The sequence below is a fragment of the Lichenostomus cassidix genome, chromosome 18, assembly GCF_008360975.1.
Source record: "Lichenostomus cassidix isolate B80296 chromosome 18, HeHo_3.0, whole genome shotgun sequence".
In the NCBI taxonomy this organism is placed as follows: domain Eukaryota; kingdom Metazoa; phylum Chordata; class Aves; order Passeriformes; family Meliphagidae; genus Lichenostomus; species Lichenostomus cassidix.
In genome coordinates, this window is record NC_139498.1 from 5,654,716 (window position 1) to 5,674,122 (window position 19,407).

A 19,407-nucleotide genomic window follows, 5' to 3' on the forward strand; every position below is an offset into this window, starting at 1 on the left:
AGCAAAACCACTGAATTCAGCAGCTGGCTCTCCACAACTGGGAAAAAAAACTCCCATCGTCTAATAAATTACTCCAGCATTGTCTATTATTTCATTTTTCTTGGCATTTCCCCCTGATACAACTGGGACTAGCTCCTGTTGAGAACAGAAGGCTAGGAACTACAAGTTCATCTGAACTGGCAATTCCTGCATCCCTGCTTTCAGGCCAACAACTTTGCAGGCAGCCTCACCTCTGAACACCACATGCATCTCACTTTGAAAGGCTCCTGGACATGTCTCCATGCCTGAGCCTGCATGGAGCCCAACTGGGATCTCCAAACCAGCATGGACACACACTGGCAATGAAGTGGAAGGGAACAGCACCTGGCAGCTTTCAAGGCTGGTTTTACAAAGCCTCCCAGGAGAAGAAAACACATACTCTCCAGCCTCTTCCTGACCCTTTGTGGTTGCTGGCTACTTCTTCTGAGAGGTTTGAAACACTGCGTGCTCCCCCCACACACAGGCTCAACGTTTTTCAAAACAATTCATTTAACCTGGACTGCATCCCAGAGAATCTCATTTGTCCTGGAATCCTTCCCAGAACAACAGCCCCATTACGAAGGAGTATTCAAACAAATACCTCCTGCAAGCGCCAATGTTTCTGACAACAAAACCTTCTCAGCTTGAAATATTATGGCTTGGCTGTGGTGATTTATTAGAGGCGCCTGGCACCTCTTGCTGTCTTCACTGCACTCTATAATATTACAAACTGTAAACAGGTGGGGGTGACTTCCCCCACCCTGAAAAGCAGTGACATTGGAGGTGGAAGAGGACAGTGATACGTCAGAATTTGGGCACCTTACCCACCTCCTGGCACTCTGGCCTGCTAAGAGGACTGGAATTTCACCAGCAGGAGAAAAACACAAAAGGTTTAATTGCTTAATGTGGTTATAAGACGCCAGCTTTACCTCTCTAAAGTAATTTTGCTACACCTCAGTGGAACAGCTTTTCCTGTGGATTTACAAGGGTGCAATGCTTGTTCCCAGCAAGCCAGGGTTGTTAGACAGGGATATTCAATTCTCCAAGCTGAAACTGGGAAGTGAAATCTTAAAAAAGAAGGGACTCAGAAATTCCCCAGTCCCTTGTTGACATAGTTTTTGTTCAAGACAGTACAAATACATCCAAATTAAGGGTCAACAATAAAGCACTGGAAATTCCCTTTGAAGCAAACATGATTCTCTTGTGTGGTCAGGAATTTCTTGACTGTTACAGAGACCCATAAATTCTGGCTCAGTTGAAGGTAATGGGAGATTTGCTATTGATTTCAATGGGATTTTAGCTGCACCATTAGCATTATGTGCAAACAGGTTTCTTCAAAGCACCACTCTTGACCTTGAAAATTGTGTATTGTGGCAGAGATTTCTCACAACACCAGATTCATCTTCCTCCCTTGTGCCCATATCTTTTTTTTTTTTGCTTCTGTTCAACAGTAGCTATTCATCCAAATTCTTATTACTATGCAAATTTCAACATCTTATTTCTAATCTGTTCAAATCTCCTACCATTCTGAACAGTGCCGAAATGATGTTCTGCTTAGAGGCTTTCAAATGGCAATGCTTGTAAAAACCTCCCTGTCTTATCTGTGACAAATGTCTAAAATGATGGCACATACAGACGAATTAAAGGTGTCTCTGTTCCCTTCCCAGCCCCAGGTAACCCCTGGCAGGTAGAAAAAATGGGGGCACAGGGAAAAGCCCTGGGAGGTAGCTGCAAGGACAGGGACTGAGGTTCAGGCAGGGAGAGCTCTCCCTGTACCCAAGAATATCTCTGAATTCAGCTCCGAGATGTATATCCCAACCACGCACACTGGGAAGAACAATTCCACACTCTCTCATTTTCCCATTCATCTCACACCGAGATGTCTCCCAATTCAGCACATTTATGTTCATTTTACAGGCATTTAGAGACACCATCTTCCCATCCTTCACAGATGCTCCCAGATAGAGCTTCCAAAACCTGCCAGAACAGGGGCTGCTGCAAAAAACAGCAGGAAGGAAGGAACAGGAGGAAATATTTCTCTACTGGGATTTCACCAGGTGGGACAGATGAAGCCCAGGCTGTAGGGACAGTTACCTTAGGGCACCAGGCAGGGGACAATTAGTGTTGAGCCAGGCCACTGCCACATTGCCAAAAGGTTCTGAGGAAAGGAGTTATCTTTAACAGTTATCTTTCTATCTTTAACTGGACTTTGTAAATGGTGGAGGGAATTTGCAAGTTGTGATGGGACTTTTCAAGTTGTGGAGTGTCTTTTCAAAGCCATCCCACAGCTCTAGACACACAACTGGAAACCAGTGGCAATTTTCCCCTTCTACTGAAGAACTTGGGAAAACCCTGCTCCTGCCCCAGCTGGGAGATGTGTACCTGTGGCTAGCACAGACCTTTCCCGTGAGAAATCTTTCTCTCTTCTTTCTGTGTTTTATAAACAAAGATAAAGTTTGGATGTTGTTGGAACAGTGTCTCAAGATATGAATGATTCAAGCCTGGCCAATCAACCTGAGGGGAGGTTTTGAATTGGCCCAATCCGGGTGACCTTTGAAAGTCTATATAAGTTGGAATTAATTAATAAAATATCATCTTTATGCCACACTGAGAACCTGGACTTCTTCTCTCTGCTAGCGGTTCAACAGCGACATGTACCTGACTGAGATTTGTGATGTGGTGGCTTCCTGTCGCCCAGGGAGGCTGGGCAGGGGCTGGAGTAGGGCGGCTGGAACATGTAGCTGTCGTTGGGCAAGGAGTGGGTGCGTCCCACCGAGGGCTTCCTCACACTCAGCAGGTCCTTGCTGGGGGACAGGGCCAGCACGTCGTCCTTGGAGCGGAGATCAGCCTGGGGGGAAGAAAAACGTGAGGAGAGCAGGATTGGGAGGGTGGGAAAGAGGAGAAGTGCCCAGAAAGGCGAGCGACAGCCATTGCAACCAGGATGGCACGATGGGCATGCACAGGGTGCACGAATGGAGCTACCAGGGAGCCATCCCCTCCACTGGGGTTGTCAAGAAACTCTCACACGATGGACCACAGAAACAGAGGAAGCCACACCATAGGGATAAACCATGACTATTTCAGGGATATGCAAAGAAGGCATCATGCCTCAAGGCCAGCAAAGGTCACATGCTTGGCAGAGCTTTGACCCTCTGCTCCCTAGGTGCCCTCATCAGCAAGGCAGGCTTTGGAAGGGTGAGTCGTTTCCTCTTCTGACGATAAAAGAAAGGGAAAAAAACAAACAAAAAAACCCCACAACCCGAATGCAAAAACGAGTTTACCAAAAATATTTCCCGTTCTGGCTCGCAGCACAATTTTATTGGATTTTCTTCTCACGTAATGAATAACTAAACCTATTTTATTGAAAAGGATATCTAAACCTACTGCTTCAGGGTGAAAGTCATTCTCTAATTAGAAGGGATCTAATGCAAGCGAGGGTTATTGTATATATGTTGACTGTGGAATTTTTACAGCCAAAGAGACTCTTGGAGTGGGCAGAGCCAGAGGCAATATTGAGTGGATTCAGGTCTGATTTCATAACAAAACATCTCCATCCCAGAAATGTTCTTGGGTGTTATTGTCTTGGAGAGTATTAGCAAAAACGGAAGCAAAGTCATCTTCCCAGTGTATTTCTAATGAAACAGTTTTTTAATCATTAAAATGTCTCAATTGAAAAGCACAGAAATAAGTTTGTGCCACTGTAGGCTGATATTTGGCTGATCATTTTTAGAAGACTTTAAATCTTATTTTCCGACAAATTTTCCTTTCACTCAGGGCATTATAGGTTTTCCGGAATCAACACTGAGATTTTTTTTTATCCCAATTTTATCCTTCAGTCATAAAACCAAAATTTCACTACGGCATTTCATTTGCACAAGAAACATGATGAGATTAAAAGGAATTTGCAAAAAGGAAAAACAAATGAGGGGGAAAAAAAAGAAGAAAAGACAGGGAAGAAAAAAAAATACCACTGTTGCAAATTTAATGAACAAAACAGGTCTGCACTGCCATGCAGCATTTGTTTCAGTCCTTGTGAAACTGCTGGTTTGGATAGAGCTTGGATAGAGCCTAGAAAAGGGAGATTGCAGTCTCCTGGTACAGCTCAGGGAAGGAGAGCAAAACCTGTGCTGGTAAAGCTGAGACTTTGGGTTTGGGAACCTCTCTGGGTTTGGGATTCCTCCCTGCCTTCCCCTTCTGCCCAATTCAGGCTGTTTAGCCATCTTATTACTGAGCCTAAAGCAGAAAAGGTGACCTGAAACCTGAGATGTCCAACTCAGCCCTGTTTGGATCTGAACACGAGAACTTGGAGCCAAAATCCCATCCAATCCAACCTTCAGTGAACCTTTAGGTTCATTGACAGGATCCAATACCACAGTGGGCTTGTTTCCAATTTTGGATTATCGTGAGGGAAATCTCATGAGTGAAATTCATGAAAACCACTGAAAATGGCTGTAAAATTATCTTCCCAGTCCAGCCCACAGAGCAGTGGGAGCACGTGACTTTTTGGTTCAGTGGTACTTTTGAAAAACCACCTTTTGAAAAACATGTTGTTTTGGCTTGACTGAAAATCAAGTCCAAGTTTTCCTTGAACCAAAAAAAAAAAAAAGAAAAAAAAAAGGAAAAAGAAAAAAAAATCCGAATCCAAATCTATTTTGAGTCAAACAAAACATTGGGAGATATTTTTCAACTGAAGCCACGTCTAAACGAAGTGTAAAAATATTGCATTTAGAAGAGATTTCAATGAAAGCTTGCAGTTTTTCAGGAGTCTGGGCAACTGTTGTGACCAAACACTTGGTAGGTATTGACAAAAATTCACAGAATCTTTTGTTCCACATAGTTTTGCTTTTTTTGGAGCAGGGAGAAAAACCATCTTTCCTGGCTATACCCTTGAGACTTTGCAATGCTGTCAAACAAGGTTGTCTAATCTGATTCGAAACCAGAAGGGTTTCGCCTCTGTCCAACTCTCCAGACTAATTTTGAAACAAAAAGCCTCATACAAAAAGTTAAACACTGAGTTTACAAAATCTTTTGCACAGGATGCCGTGAAGCATGATGGGAAATATTGTCACGGTTTAAGAGATGTTTCCCAAATAAGTGCTAATTAGGGTGACAGTCAGCTAATATGGCAGAAAATTTATGAACAACACAAACATCCAAAGGCAGGTACATGAACAACAACAAAGAAAACAAGAATGATCTAAAAATGTTGGGAAAGGAGTTATGTCTGTAGTACAGCAGAAAGAAAGCACTCGACTGCTACACAGCTAAAAATGTCTAATGTTTCAAAGAGGAGATGGTTAAGGCAGGGTTCAAAATACTGGTTATGTCAGTCAAAAAGACACTGAATAGTCCAAAAAGTATTTTTTTTTTTTCCAGTATGGTGACTGCTAGAAAGAATTCCCAAAACAAGCATCATCTCGGAGAGATCCCCATCTGATATTTGTAAAATAAACAGTCTGGCACCAATCATGCAAGAAGCCTTGTGGTGCCTGTGCTCATAAAGACAAAAATCCACTCCAAACCGAGGGGTTGGGGCTGACCCCTCAGCAGAGGACACGAGCCATTAGCTCAAGGGTGTCTCTTTGTGCAGCATCACTGATTTGTTTCAGATGGGGAGGAAATTTCAACCTTGACGCTTTCCAAAGCGTTTTTTTTTTAGTACTCATTTTACTTGTAGAAAACACTTTGTTTATACATAAGACACCAGAAGAAAAATTGAAATAACCACTCGTTCCTCGCAAGGAGCCAAGATTGTGGGCAAAAGTGACAAAACCCAGGACCTAATGGCATCAATGGGAAGAGGCTGGTGCTGTTTGGGAAGGGCTGGAGCTGGAAATGCCATTAGGCAGGTGCAGGGAGGTGAAAGCAGTATTTCGAACCCTGTAAACATCAGACTACACAGCGACCAGTGTATGTACATTGCTTTCCAGAGCATTAAGTAAGTGTGTGTTAATGTCATCAGGAAAAGAGTCATCCGTCAGAGCTAAGGACCAGGACTTTTCAGAGAGAATATCTGACGTCAGAGACAGAGCCTCCATCTCAGCTAGAGGTATCTAAAGGGAGAGATGATTAAACATAAGAAACCAGGACACAAATCTTTCGGAAAAGAAAATTAAAAAAAAGAAAAGAAAAAAAAGAAATTATCATAATCTAAATACTCCTAGACACTAAAGCAATATCCTTGCAGTGGGAGAAGCTACATCATGCACATTGTTACCAGGGACAGAACATTAAAGAAATGAAATATAACAAAGAAATTAAAAAAGAGTGGGATATTAATATTTAAATGCTTACCAGTGATCTGGGAAGGGGTTTAAAACCATACACTAATGCTAGCATTGTGCTTTGTTGTTCTCCTGTCTACATAAAGAAGCAAAAGTAACATTACTTTCATACTGGAGAGATTTATCCTTTTGGCTGTGATCAAATCCTAGAGGCTCCACGATCTGATATCTCTGAAGCTGTTCCCCCCAAATAACCATGTTGGTTTCTAAGCTAAATTTGTTGAGTCTGCAAAGATCCCCCAACAACAAAGCCTATTTCCAGGTGGGGTATGGAGTGTGCCTTTCCCTATGCCCCAGGGAGGCTGCAGGTGGGACCATAATTCATTTCCTCATGGCTAAAAGAAACTTAAAGCTTGATTTTGGTCAGCAAAAACCTCCATGGTGCTTTCAGCGTGTTCTGGCTGGCTAAAGAGACTCCAGTGCCACCAATAACTGTCCTGCTAAAATAGCCACCTGCATTTTTCAGCCCCCAAATGTCCCCCAGCCCTGGCCCCAGCTGTGTCCTCCAGCACTGAGAAATCCCAAGCTGGGAATTGGTGCTGAATAGCCACACTCCCTCTGTTCCCACACGTCTTGCACAAATGGATCCCCACTGAAGGCATTCAAACAATCGATAAAAATCCTTATCAAAACATTGATGAAGCTCTCTCCCTAGACACGGAGGTCTTTTTATAAGAAATGTGAAAATGTCACTTCGGATTTTAGAGGAAAAAAGAGGAGGAAATGTGACTGCAGCGTCTCCCCCAGGGCAGCAGCTCTGCTGCCAGGCATTTAAGAGGAGGTGTTTGCCCTGTAGTGGCATCAACCCTTCCCAAATTTCCTGACTGGATGGTGCTGATGGCACCAGGAATGGCATTTCATCAGGTAACCTCCACACCTGGCTCACACCCACAGGGGCCATCTGCCCTGCTGCTTCCACTTCTCACTGTGCGGTTTCTTTTTTTTTTCTTTTTTTTTGCCATCCTCCGTGCTTAAAAAGTCTTTCAGCAGCAGCAAATCTTCCAAGAGAAAACACAGAGGCCCAGATCTCTTGCCTTGAAGTTGTCAAAGGACTGGGTTTTCTCACTCTCAGAAATGGCAGCCGCCGGGTGGAACAAACCCAGCGATGAGTGAGTCTGGAGAGGCTCAAAATGCAGCCGAGATAAGTAAGAGGGTCGGGCTCCTCTCATCTAACCTTGGCTTTGATATCTCCTCCAGCACAGCCATCTGCTGGCAGGGGATGAGAGAGATGCTCGGAGCTCCTGATTTCATATGAGGCTCCCCAAAAAGGCATCACTGCAAAGGCTGCCAGGACAGGAATCCCAATCAGGGACCAATGGCTGGAGCCAGGAAAGGCTGTGCAGGAGCGAGGTGGACACCAGCAGCTCCTGCCCCGCTGGGAGCTGCTATTAATCAGGTTGCTTTCAGCAAGTCCCAGATCTGCTCTGAATTCCTGACTCGCCTGAGAACATGATAAATGGTGTGAACAGAAAAGCCGAAATGTAAACAAAACCTCAGCCCCCTTCAGCCTTCCCAAACCTGGAATTGAGTTTGAAGCCGTCAAAACATTTTGTTGGAGACATCCAACTGATTTAGACCAGTTTTAATTATAGAGAGAGGATTAAAAAAAAGAAAAAAAGAAAAAAAGCTTAAATTTTAACAGAAAAAGCCATTGCAGACCGGAATGCTATATTTTTTCATTATGGAAATGTCAAAACAAACCCATTTTTTTTTTGCTGCAGCAGCACTTTCCGATGAAAAATGTTGTGACAAAAAATTTTCAACCAGCTCTCCCTGAGTTTCCTACTGACCCTCTGCCTTCCCTGCCAAAGCTACTGTCTCTATTCCTCTGGCAATTCTTCGAGGCAACCACTTCCTATAGCTTAATAGACTCTGGGATGCAATATGGAGCAATCAGAGGGAGACATGTTACCCTGCTATATAAAGATCTGCAGTAGGGTTTCATTTTACCTAAGCTTGTTCCTTTTCTCTAATGAACCACCGAGAGTTGGGTAATTTAGAGTGTCAGTGAGCTCATAAATAAGCACACTGATTTAACAAGAAAACTTCTGCTATTTTTAGCCAGAAAGAAGGGGGGGAAATAGATCAAGACATATGGAATTTGCTCAATTTCAACTGCAGAAAAAAAATAGGTGTGCTTGAATTATTATTATGGTCACTGCTGTGTTTTAGGGAAAATATTTGCTCTAAAGAATAACGCACTTTAAAAAATAGGTATTTTATTTTAGGAAGAAAATGAACTAATTTTAAACAAGTGTTGCCTGTTTGAGAAAGCACTGGAGCCCAGGGTTACTTTTGTGCATCATTAAGGCCTGCCTCCCCTTCTAAATTCACTAGATCAGCATGAGGATCTAGTTTACAGTGACCCATTTGCAAGAAGCCTCTTTAGGAAAACCCTTCAAACTGGATTTTCACACAGTCCAAGTAGGCATGGAACACAGAGATCATTTGATGATCCCAGCAGCTCAGGCTCTGCTCTGGGCAAACCTCACGCCATGCTCCAGGCTCTGCCCTGACATTGCTGTGGAGCCCTGCTTAGGAGCAGGAAGCCAAAGACAAGAACCCCACTGAAGGATGGAGATGGAATTTTGTGCATTTCCCCTCAAACACCCTGTAAATCCCAATGAAAAACTTCTTATTGTGTTGATGAGGGAAACTCCAAGCCTGATCTCTTCCTCTTGCATTGACATACAACATCATCAACTCCCACAGAAAAAGCCAAAGTGACTTATGCTTCAAAATCCCTGTGACTGCATTACATAAAGAACTTTAACTTGCTATTAAATGTCTCAGTCAAATTGAGTTTGGATGGAGACTTTGCAGGAAATTAGGAATATTAACCTGGTTCTCAGAGTTGTAATATTCGGGAGCTGGGAGGGCATAATGATGGCACACAGAGCCTGACAGGTTGTCCATCAGCTTCAGCTCTCCTTCCAGAGATTCCTGGATCAGCAGTGATATGGTATCAAACAAGTGCCTTTCCTAGGAGGGTGGGTGTGTAGCATGCAGAGAGAGAGAGAGAGAGAGCAAGCCAAAAGGAGAGGAGGAAAAAGGTGAGGGACAGAGACAGAGAGAAAAAAAAAGGACAGTGTATCAAACCCAACGAACAAAGGGAGGAAAAATGGAAGAGAAGGGGGGGAAAAAGGTGGAAACGTTCAGGGAGAACAGCAGTAACAGGAACAACAGGACAGGAGAAGAGGAGAGAGAACAGTGCAGTAATATCACAGTGAGCAGAGACAGCTTTCCCAGACATTACAAGAGATGGGGCCACAGCAGCTGCCCCAGGACTGTGGCTGTTCCCATCCAGGGCCCTCCTTGGGGACAATCTCCCTCTCAGCAAACACAGCTCATCCCTCCTGGGGCTGAGCAGCATCTTCCCATCAGTGGTCTCACCTTCTACAGGACACTACTTGCTGCAAGGCTTCTACACACACAGAGTCACCACTTTTGAGCCACAGGACCTCATCCTTGACACCTAAATCCATATCCAGAGGGCACAGAAATTAAAATAATCGGACTGGAGGGAAGCTGAGCGTCCTGTCCATGGAAGCTGCAGCAGAGTGGGATGGACACGTGTCAGGTCACCAATTCATGTGCCAGACATGGGCTGGGGTGCCCCTGGTGTTGTGGCCAAGGTCAAACCAGCTGACCAGAGCACAGGGGTTGTACCAAGCAGAGTCTGGCTTTTGCAGGCAGCAGGGGAGCAATTTCAGGGTGACTCTTCCATGTAGGGAATGCCCAGTGTGTACAATGAGATGAGGACTGGCACTACAGTCAAACAGCACACGGTGCAAAAATCCCGGGAGACAGGCAAGCAAAAGAGCATGCTGTCCTTGCAGGGTGCTGTCCTGGGAATTGTATTCCTCTGCTGTCATGCCCAAGCATCAGATTTGTGCTGAAGATTTTGGTTGGGAGAATAAATAGTCAGAATAAAATCCCCTGGAGTTTTTTGAGGCTTCTGTTTGAGGGAAAGAGCAAGAAACACACTCTGGAGGTTATGACTGGAATAAGTCCCTTCCCAGGCCACCTTCAGAGAGGGCAGGTTTAGCAGGCTGCAGGGGGAGGGTGTCATTCCAACTGATTTGCCGCACAGTTTTGCAATTTCTCTTCTTTTGCCAGCGTCAGTCCTTGTGCAGGACAGCACAGCTGAGGACAGTTTGCCAGAACTCTGCTCAACACATACTACAACAGTTGGGATGTGCTGTTTCTTCCTAGAGGACGTAGTAAATCTGGATTTCCCCACAGTGCCCTGAACTCCTTTTTCCTGTGCCAAAGAGCAGCTTTGGACTCCATCTCAGACAGGAGAGGCTCTAATGGCACCAGAAATTTCCAGTAGTTTAGGAACTCAAACAAAGCTTAAACAGGGATTTACTCTCTTTCACCCTTGGACTAAAGAGCATAAATGAGGTTTTCATGCATTAGAATACTCATTAGTCCACCCCAGGCTGAGGCCAAGATATGCTGTTGTGAAATCATGATGTAATAAAAGTTAATGAGGTCTGCGTAGAGTTTAACCCAATTTGCAATCAGCTAAGACTAAAAAAAGGCTGGACAGTATTTCTTGAGTAATTTCAGTTCAGTGACCTCCCAAAGAACTTGTCTGGGGCTTGACCTCACCTCTCATTCCTCAAACTGAATCTTCATCCAAAAACTGTGCTTTGGGGAGATGTGGTGCAGCTCATAGCAGCTCCCACATTACAGCCCTGCTCCTGCTGGTGGGAGTTCTGCCACCAGCTCTGGTGAGCTCAGGTTTGAGTCTCCTCTGGATTATTCCATTGTTAAAAGAATCTTGTCTAACAAGCCTGACTGTGGGGATGGATTTTAAATTGAGGTTACATAAAACAAATTTAATACTGAAGCAAAGATTAGCCAAGTTTTATTCCTCTTTTATGTTGTGGTTCATGGTCTGTATTAGAAAAGCAAACACATTACGCTCATGATTTTGCTATCACAAAGGACCAGTCAAAACTCTGAATTAGATCAAATTTGGAGCTAGCTCTGAACTTGGTGGCTTGAGCTCACCTCCAGAGTAAATTGCAAAACACTCTACCTCACAAACAGATGCATCAAGGTGGTCTGGAGAGCTGCCTGGGGTCTCTTCCCTGCAGCATTGGCTCCCAAACCACACACCAGTCAGCAGCAGACAGCGGGGAATGCAAGCCCAGGACATCTGGTACATGTCTCTTTCATTACCAACTCGTGCAAGTCTTCCCCCAGCAAAAATGCATGTCAAGCCCTCCTCACCCTCCAACCGAGATCCTCACCATATGATAAGCTAGAGAGAGCTGAGAATCCACCTCGATTTGCATGGGGTTGGTAAATCCACGGGGGCTCTCGGGTCTCTCTGCACCAGTGCTGCCTGTCCAGGCAAAGATGTCCGAGGGGCTGTGCTGGCCAGGGCTGATTGTCTTCATCTCCATCTCCAGTTCTGCCTCCAGCTCTGCCTCCTCCTTTGCCTCCTTGTTGCTCTCCTCCAAGTGCTTCATGAGCACTGCGATCACCACGTTCACCAGCACGAACTGCGCCGTGAGCACAAAGGAGACGAAGTAGATGGGGGAAATGACTGTGTTGTAGCAGGTGGACTCCTGGTCACAGTCACGCAGAGTGTCCTGGAAACAGGCAGGAATTATCACAGAATAACAGGGTCAACCAGGTTGGAAAAACCTTGGAGATCATCAAGCCCAACCTATGACCTAACACCAACTTATCAACTAAACCATGGCACTGAGTAATGGAGAGACATGAAGAGACTCCAGCATGAACCTCAGTCTGCAATGGACTCTCCTTTCATGAAGAACACTGAGAAAATTTGGCAAACTTCACATCTAGAACAGCAACATGCTGATAAAAACTTTAAAATTACCTTCATTATCCCATTCCAGTTGTCTCCTGTGGATACTCGGAAGAGGGTCAGGAAGGCCATCCCAAAGTTCCTGAACGTGGCGTGCCGTCCCAGCCCCTCGCAGGGGTGTGTGTCATCACACTCTGTGGGACCAAGCAGACCATGAGACCCTCACTCCCACACCATTCCCACCCCTCCCACCGGCACAGGAACACTCACCAAGGTCTCCAAACAGCTCCACCCCAAGAGCTGCAAATATGAAAAACAACAACATGAAGAGAAGACCCAGATTCCCCACCTGAAAAGAGAAAAAGAAATGGGGGGAAAAAACACAAAAAAAGAACATTCATTGATTTTTTTGTTCCAGACCTGTTTCTTGCTGTATTCTTTAATCCAAAACTTAAATTGCTTCGGGGCAAAAATGACCTCAATGTGAGGACTGTATCTCAGTGCTTCGGGAGGGAAATGTGATTCTCTAATGACAGCAAAGATAAAATGATTAGCATTCCTCTGCAATAGGAAATGAGCTGTGGGCCAGAGGAGCTCTGGGTTGATATGGCAGTGGGTTACCTGCGGCAGAGCTTGCATCACGGTGTCCAGGAGAGCCCTCATCCCCACAGCCATCTTCAGCAACTTCAGCACTGTGGAAAACAAGTTTGCAATGTGGCAACCAGTACAAACTCAGTCCCTCTCCCAGGAGCCACAGATTATAGGGAGAGAAACATGAAATCGTGTCAAGTGTTCTCCATTAGCTGCTACAGTCCCTGGCCTTTTTACATCTCTCCTCGTTGCCTGGATACTATCAAAATCCTGTGAATAGCAGCATCACCTACCCTGAGACTTGGAGAAAGCCTTATCACTCTGCCTGGCTCTTCCTTCCCCACTTTATCTGTGTTGGACTCATCTCCTTCCTCTGGTTATCATGAGCAGTTACTTCCCCAGCCCTGGGGCTACTTTCCCACTTCCATAGGCTACCCACTTTTGTCCATGATTCACTGAGGAACTGATTTACACATCTCTTCCAGAAGGTTGCCTTTCCAATTGGAAGCCACATGTATTTTTAATTCTGAAAGGGATCCAATGCACAGAAAAGCCACTTTTTCACCCTCTCGAGACGCAGCAGCATTTAATTTCTCCTCCAGCTCCTTCTCTGCTTAGATGAGGGCTGTAATCAAAACAATTATTCCTCAGAGCACAATACCCTTCAGGAGGGCCTGGCAGTACTTCATTAAGGGCCTGAGCACTCACATTTTACATCTTCATCATTTGGCCCTGGCACCTCCCTGTTCTGAAAAATCAGGCCCTGAAGAAGCTGGCTCCCTGACTCGGGAACGTGTCTGAGGGGACAGATGGATGCAGAGTGACGAGGTATGCTTTGTCACCAAGTGGTGTGATGTAAAGCCTCGTGGGAATTCAAATTTATTAGATGCTTGTCTTTTAAAGCCAATGTACCCAAGCTTGTGTTCTCTAATCCCTGTTAGAGATGACTTTGATTTGACTGGAGTGATTTTCCCAGGTACATCTCTGGGAGTTACTGCCACAGCTACTTCTTTATTTCTAAGCTCTCAGCCTCCAAGTCCTCTTAAGGCAGAAACACATGGTCAGCTGGCTCAGCTTTTTGGCTCCTTGCAAGTATTTTCCCCCATTGTTCTTTTATTTGTTTACAGCCTGTTGATGCCAGAACTATGCACATCATGATGGGGATGTGCCCCGGGACTGTTTCCCAATGCTTAACTCTCTCCTGGTGGGGACTCTGTACCCCAGACACGAGTCAGTTGTGCTTTATCCCTCTCACCTCGAGCGATCCTGAGAACCCTCATGATGCGGATAATCGTGGGGTTAATTGGTAGTGAAGCATTCACCTCGATCTCTTCCAAAGTGATGCCCATGATAGACAGCAGAACAATTGCCAGATCTAATTGGTTCCATCTGGAGACAACACAAAGTGAAGTTTAACATCTACCAAGAAGCTGGCAAGGGGAGGCAGCTTGTTTCACATGAATTCCAGTCATTTCAATGGTTTGAGCGCTCAAATGAATCTGCAGCATTTTTCTGAGGGTATTATACAAAAGCAGTGATGTTATGAAATCATTATAACTAATGCATCTCATTAGAAAACCAGCCAGTTCCAAAGATATCCTTGACTGAGGGGAAAGAGAAACAAAAGCTGGTCAGTGTTCTACCCAGAGGCTGCAGACCCCAGGAGAGACACTGTGGTGTCTGTCCAGCCACTTCCAGACATGACACTCGTGGACCTCAGTGTGAGATCTGCCCCAGAGAGAACAGGACCCTATGTCCAGTCCTTGCAAAAAAAATTGTGTTGGGTGAATGTTGCTGTTGAGCAGCTTGCAGAGTAATGAATGCATCGGGTCTCAGTGGCAAGAAGGAATGATTTTTATTGTTTTGATTTCATCACATTTATAGAGTTCTCAAAAGTTACTCAGATTGGTTAGTTAGAAGTTTTTTCCCAGGCCTGATTGGCCAGGCCTGCACTATCTAAGTTCTGGGACACTGTTCCAAAACATCCAAACTTTATCTTTATTTACAAAAACACAAGAAAACTTCCCATGGGAAAAACTGTGCTAGCCACAGGTGAAGGGAAGACTCCAAGGGTTTGGGCCAGGCTGGAGAGAGTGGTAATTCCAGCACAGGCACACAAAAATGTGGGGACAGGGGTGGAACCATCCACTGGATGTGAAGGGCTCATGTGAAGTCCTGCTCAGTGCCCTGTTCTTGGAATTAACACTGAAGAAGGCAAAAATGGGAGAAAGATCCAGCAAGGACATAAAATTTGTGTTTGTGAGATAAGAGTGAAAATCTAAATGAAGACACAATGTCATCCACTGCTCCTCATCTGCATCAAAAGAGGTCCCTTTCATTTCCATTTTCACTCAGGGCCAGATTCTCTCTCTTGACATAGATTTTGTCACTTCACCAGGTCCTCTTGATTATATGGACATGCAACTGGTGAGAGAAGAGGACTGGCTTGATGTGAGACCTGTCCCTGTTTCACCTGCTCCCAAGGGCCAAAGTGCTGCAATCCCACTCTTGGCACCCATGATCCCTTTTCCAGCTCACACCCCAAGCCTCCACCCACCCAGCTCTCAACCAGTCACACCAAAAAGCATCCAGACTGACACCACTGGGAAGAGCATGGGAATTCAGGATATGGAATGTGGGCAGGTGTCTCCAGAGCCTGCTGCTGTCCCTGTGGTCACAACGGAGATTTTGTTACCTGTCTTGGAAGAAGCGGCGAAACCCGAAGGCAATAAGCTTGAAAACAGACTCCAGGACAAAGATAACGGTGAAGATGTAATTGCAAATCTTCAGGGCTTCGTCAAGAACCTGGGATGTAGACACAGGACTGGGGTTAGATGTCAGCTCTTCAGAGGGGATTTTCTGCCTCCAAACCTGACTCTTGTGTCATCAGTTAGTCATTACAGATAAAAGTCATCAAACATGGGCTGTCTCTGATGAAAAATGTCCCAGGAAAAAGTCCCAGGGCTTCAGGGAGTGCACTTGCTGCCTGGTGACAGAATCCCAGGAGGGGGTGACACAGGCCCAAGGCACAGCTCACCTCCCCAGCAGCAGCTGGGATTGCTGGGGTGAGCAGTCAGAGCTGCTGCATTTGCTGGTCTCAGCAGCACAAGACCTCTTGTGCTTTCGTCAGAGAACTGAATTTCATCCCACTTGCTCGTTTGTGCAAATGCTGGCCAAATGGCTCCTGGTGACAGCCTGCCATTACTCCTCACCTTGAGCTTTTGGCAAGGAGCGGGACAGAGGGATGGCATGCCAGGAGAAGAGAGTGCCTTGCATTTTCCTCTGCCCCCCTTCCCTCTGCAGAAGTCAGTCTGGTCTTTAATCCAAGTGCATCCTGGCTGGGACAACTCTTGCACAGCCAGGCATTAAGCTACATCAGAGGTGATTTCATCCCCAAAAGCCTCACTTATGAAGGAGCACTGTGGTAGCAGCATCCTGCATGGCCTCTTAAGTAATGTGAATTGAATTTCTCGCTGCTGGCAATCAGGATGGTAATAACAATGTCCAGGGCACTGTTAGGGAACAGGCAAGATGTGCCCACAGACCAAAACCAACATTTACTGATCCTTGAGTGGGAGAAATCATAGCAGAAGGAGTTTAAGTCACGCACTCTGCCTTTGTGCTACAGTTTAGTTTCAAGCACCCACGGACAAAAATCACCTCAGCTGACTGAGAAGCACAAGCCCAGCTGCCAAAGGAAGCCATAGCTCTGAGCAACCCTCCCTGCCATCCTGCAGGGCACTTGGGCTCTGCAGCAAATGAGCACATTTAGCTGGCAGAAGCAGATTTTGTCCAGCAGCTCTTTACTCAAAGCCCTCTCCGCACTCTGCAGCATCCCCACCTCGGCAGGAGCTGCAGCATCTCCAGCTGGGGTCTCATCCCCAGGGTGTCCTGGCACATCCCACAACCAACCCCTTTCAGCACCCAGGCATCAAGCAATCACTAGTTTGGATGGAAATCTCTTTGGTACATTTAGCCTTCAAATATCTCCAGGATCCCAGCCATCCATCACCCAGACCAGAGGGATTTCCAGGCGCCAGTTCAGCAGGACTCAAGCTTGTGCACAGCTCTGACTGTTCTGTCATCCCAACACAACCCCAGCTTGCACTTACTACCCAGACACTGCAAACCAGAGGCTTAGACACAAAATGCTATTTTCCTAAAGAAAATTAAAAACAAAAGCCTGTCCAACGTTTTCATAAGAAGAGAGAAAATGGAGCTGCAAAGCGACTGCGGTAAGGCGCACGCACTAGAGCGACTCCAGCTCAGGCTCCTTCGCCAACAACCTTTTTCATCACCAAATGACTGACTCATGCAGTGAGCCTTCCAGGGTATTTAAAGGTGACCTGGACAGAAAAAAATAAATTAGGCTTGTTCCCTTTCACTTTTGGCTTATGAGATGCTGGAGGATATTTCCCCCCTGTCGTTTGCATGTTTTAGTTGTTTGGGGGTTTTTTATATTAAGTATTCAAGTCCTGTCTAGTCTTAAAGAGTATTTCCTCCTATTGTGTGTTACATTTATTCATTCTGAAAGTGGCTAATAAAAGTAAGTACAAGTTATATGGCAGAGGCAGCTATTTCCATTTCATTCTTATGCACAAAAGACTTGACATCCCAGGACAGGCTGTTTTTATTTTCACAGTATGACAAAGACCCAGGAACTTAAGCACACTAATACATTAAAATGCATTTTAAAGACCAGCTGGAATCCAATGGCTGTGAAAACTGGGTCCTATGAGACACTGGGGATTTAGATGAAACTTTGCAAAAAAAACCCCATTTCAAGAATTCTTCTATCCTTTCTTCTTTTTTTATTGGCAGGGTGGGGGAAACCTAAGTAAAATGGACGATATCAGTGATGATGTTGTCTAGCAAAGCAAACCACTGGCTGTCCCATACCTTTGGCTGCTGGTAGTGCTCCATGGCCATGGTGATGACGTTGAGGCCAATGACACCAGTGATGAACAGGTCCAGGTAGTGGCTGGTGCACATCTGGTGGATCAGGAGGCGAAAGCGCGAGTAATCCGAGTAGTAGGGTTTGCACTGAGCTTCTGCAGTGGGGAGGAGGAGAGCAAGAGGCAAATCAAGGGATTTCTCTGCATCTTTCTCAATGCACCCTCACTCTCCAACTCCTGGGGTGATAAATTCTAGACCAATCAGAGCAACATGCTGTCTTTTTTATTCCCTTTTTTTCCTTGCTGGCATGTTACCATTTTTAATACTCAGCAGGGCTCCCGTCATCTTACATCCATTAAATATCTTCAGTGGGACATGCTCTATACTCAGCCTTGTGACATCAGGGATGAGGTGAGCTGGGACTAGTGTGCTGCTAAAGATCATTTTTCTCAGTGGGGAAATTTTAGTTAAATTTAAATTAAAACAACAATTTTTGTTTCTGCTGATCTTAAAAGTCCCCAAAGCATCTGAAAATCCAATTAATGATCAGATGCTGTGATCAGATTTTACTAACAATGGCCTAAAAATACAGGTTATTGAGTTTGTGGTGGCCTTTGAAAGAGAAAGTGTTCAGGGATATTATGTTCTTTGCAATAAACTGTAGAGAGAACAGAATTCAACACTTTTGGCTGCCAGAGCCCTGAAAAATGGTCCATAAAAGTACCAAGGAAAACTGATCAATGAGCCTTAGTGATCAGAAAATGATGATCCTCCATTTAGATGAGACTATCAAAGTGCAGATTTCGCTGTCCAGCTCATTCCTGTGTTTGGCTGCCTCAGGGGTGACACATGGTCTGTAGACCCGAGTGTTCCTAGAGATAAACTCATTTACTCACCTAATCTCTAATGAGGGAATGCCAAGGCTGAGTATATAATTCAGTACAATTTTCAAGGAGGCATTATAATGCAGATTGAAGTGGAAAGGGCTGTCTTGAAGATGTCAGAGTGTAATATTACCCTCATAATTAGATGATCAACTGGTTATGAAAATTATTGAGCTGTAAGAATTCTGCGGTTGATGCTTAGTGCTCCAGAGCAAATGTACAGCTTGATACATTAGCCCAAGAAAAAAAGTTGGGCGAGAATGATGCCAGGAAGCAAAGGTTTGGGTTGTCCTATGGGATAACTAACTTTAGAAGACTGTATTTTTCCTGGAAATAGAGTTCACTTTGTCAATAGCCAATGACATTGCAATCAAATCCACAGATTTAATGGTTTTTTGTGCTCCCTGCTTCATAACAGGATCCTGAAAAATTAGAGTTTTGGTTTTTTCCATAGAGACAGACCTTTCCCTTCCAGCCCAGGGACCAAAGGGAAAAAACACTCAGCAGTTTTATTCTGTAGGGTTTGGAAGGCCGAAAATTCTGTTTCAGTGTCATCAAATGAAAGGCAGTATTAATATTCACTTTTTGATCTGCAGTGGGCTTTAGGTGATCTGCACCTGAGTGCTAAAGCACAGTATTGATGAAAAGGTCTATAAAATTAATTTTCATGCTGAATCTATTGAGTGCTTATGAAAAAAAGCAGACTGGTAGTTGCTGACTCACTCATAAGACTTTGTCAGATATCTCAGAATCTGCATAAATCTCCATAAAGTCAAGATATCTCGATCACATTATGCTAAATTATGAGTAGCAAATTAACTAAAATGTTTGAATACAATTAGGTTAGGAACAGGACCTATTTTTATGAACCAACTTATCATCTCGGAAAGAAACACCATCATAATTGGATCACTTACTTTTTCCACATTTATGTATAATTCAC

At 44.8% G+C, this 19,407-nt stretch overlaps 1 protein-coding gene across 18 annotated transcripts in view; it reads right to left on the reverse strand.

Annotated features, from left to right (window-relative positions):
* The window catches only part of CACNA1G (calcium voltage-gated channel subunit alpha1 G), a 140,763-nt gene that overhangs the window by 5,052 nt on the left and 116,304 nt on the right, over positions 1-19,407 (reverse strand). For 16 of the 18 annotated variants that reach the window (XM_085077663.1, XM_085077659.1, XM_085077665.1 and 13 more), the window contains 8 exons: positions 17,584-17,735; positions 15,380-15,489; positions 13,940-14,073; positions 12,715-12,785; positions 12,364-12,442; positions 12,166-12,287; positions 11,567-11,911; positions 2,677-2,866 (listed from right to left, as the gene is read on the reverse strand). In XM_085077663.1, coding sequence (XP_084933789.1) covers positions 2,677-2,866; positions 11,567-11,911; positions 12,166-12,287; positions 12,364-12,442; positions 12,715-12,785; positions 13,940-14,073; positions 15,380-15,489; positions 17,584-17,735 — 1,203 coding nt within the window. Of the gene's footprint in view, positions 1-2,676; positions 2,867-5,936; positions 6,072-9,143; positions 9,285-11,566; positions 11,912-12,165; positions 12,288-12,363; positions 12,443-12,714; positions 12,786-13,939; positions 14,074-15,379; positions 15,490-17,583; positions 17,736-19,407 lie in introns of all 18 variants that reach the window. The other 2 variants (XM_085077673.1, XM_085077672.1) reach the window with 1 other exon arrangement.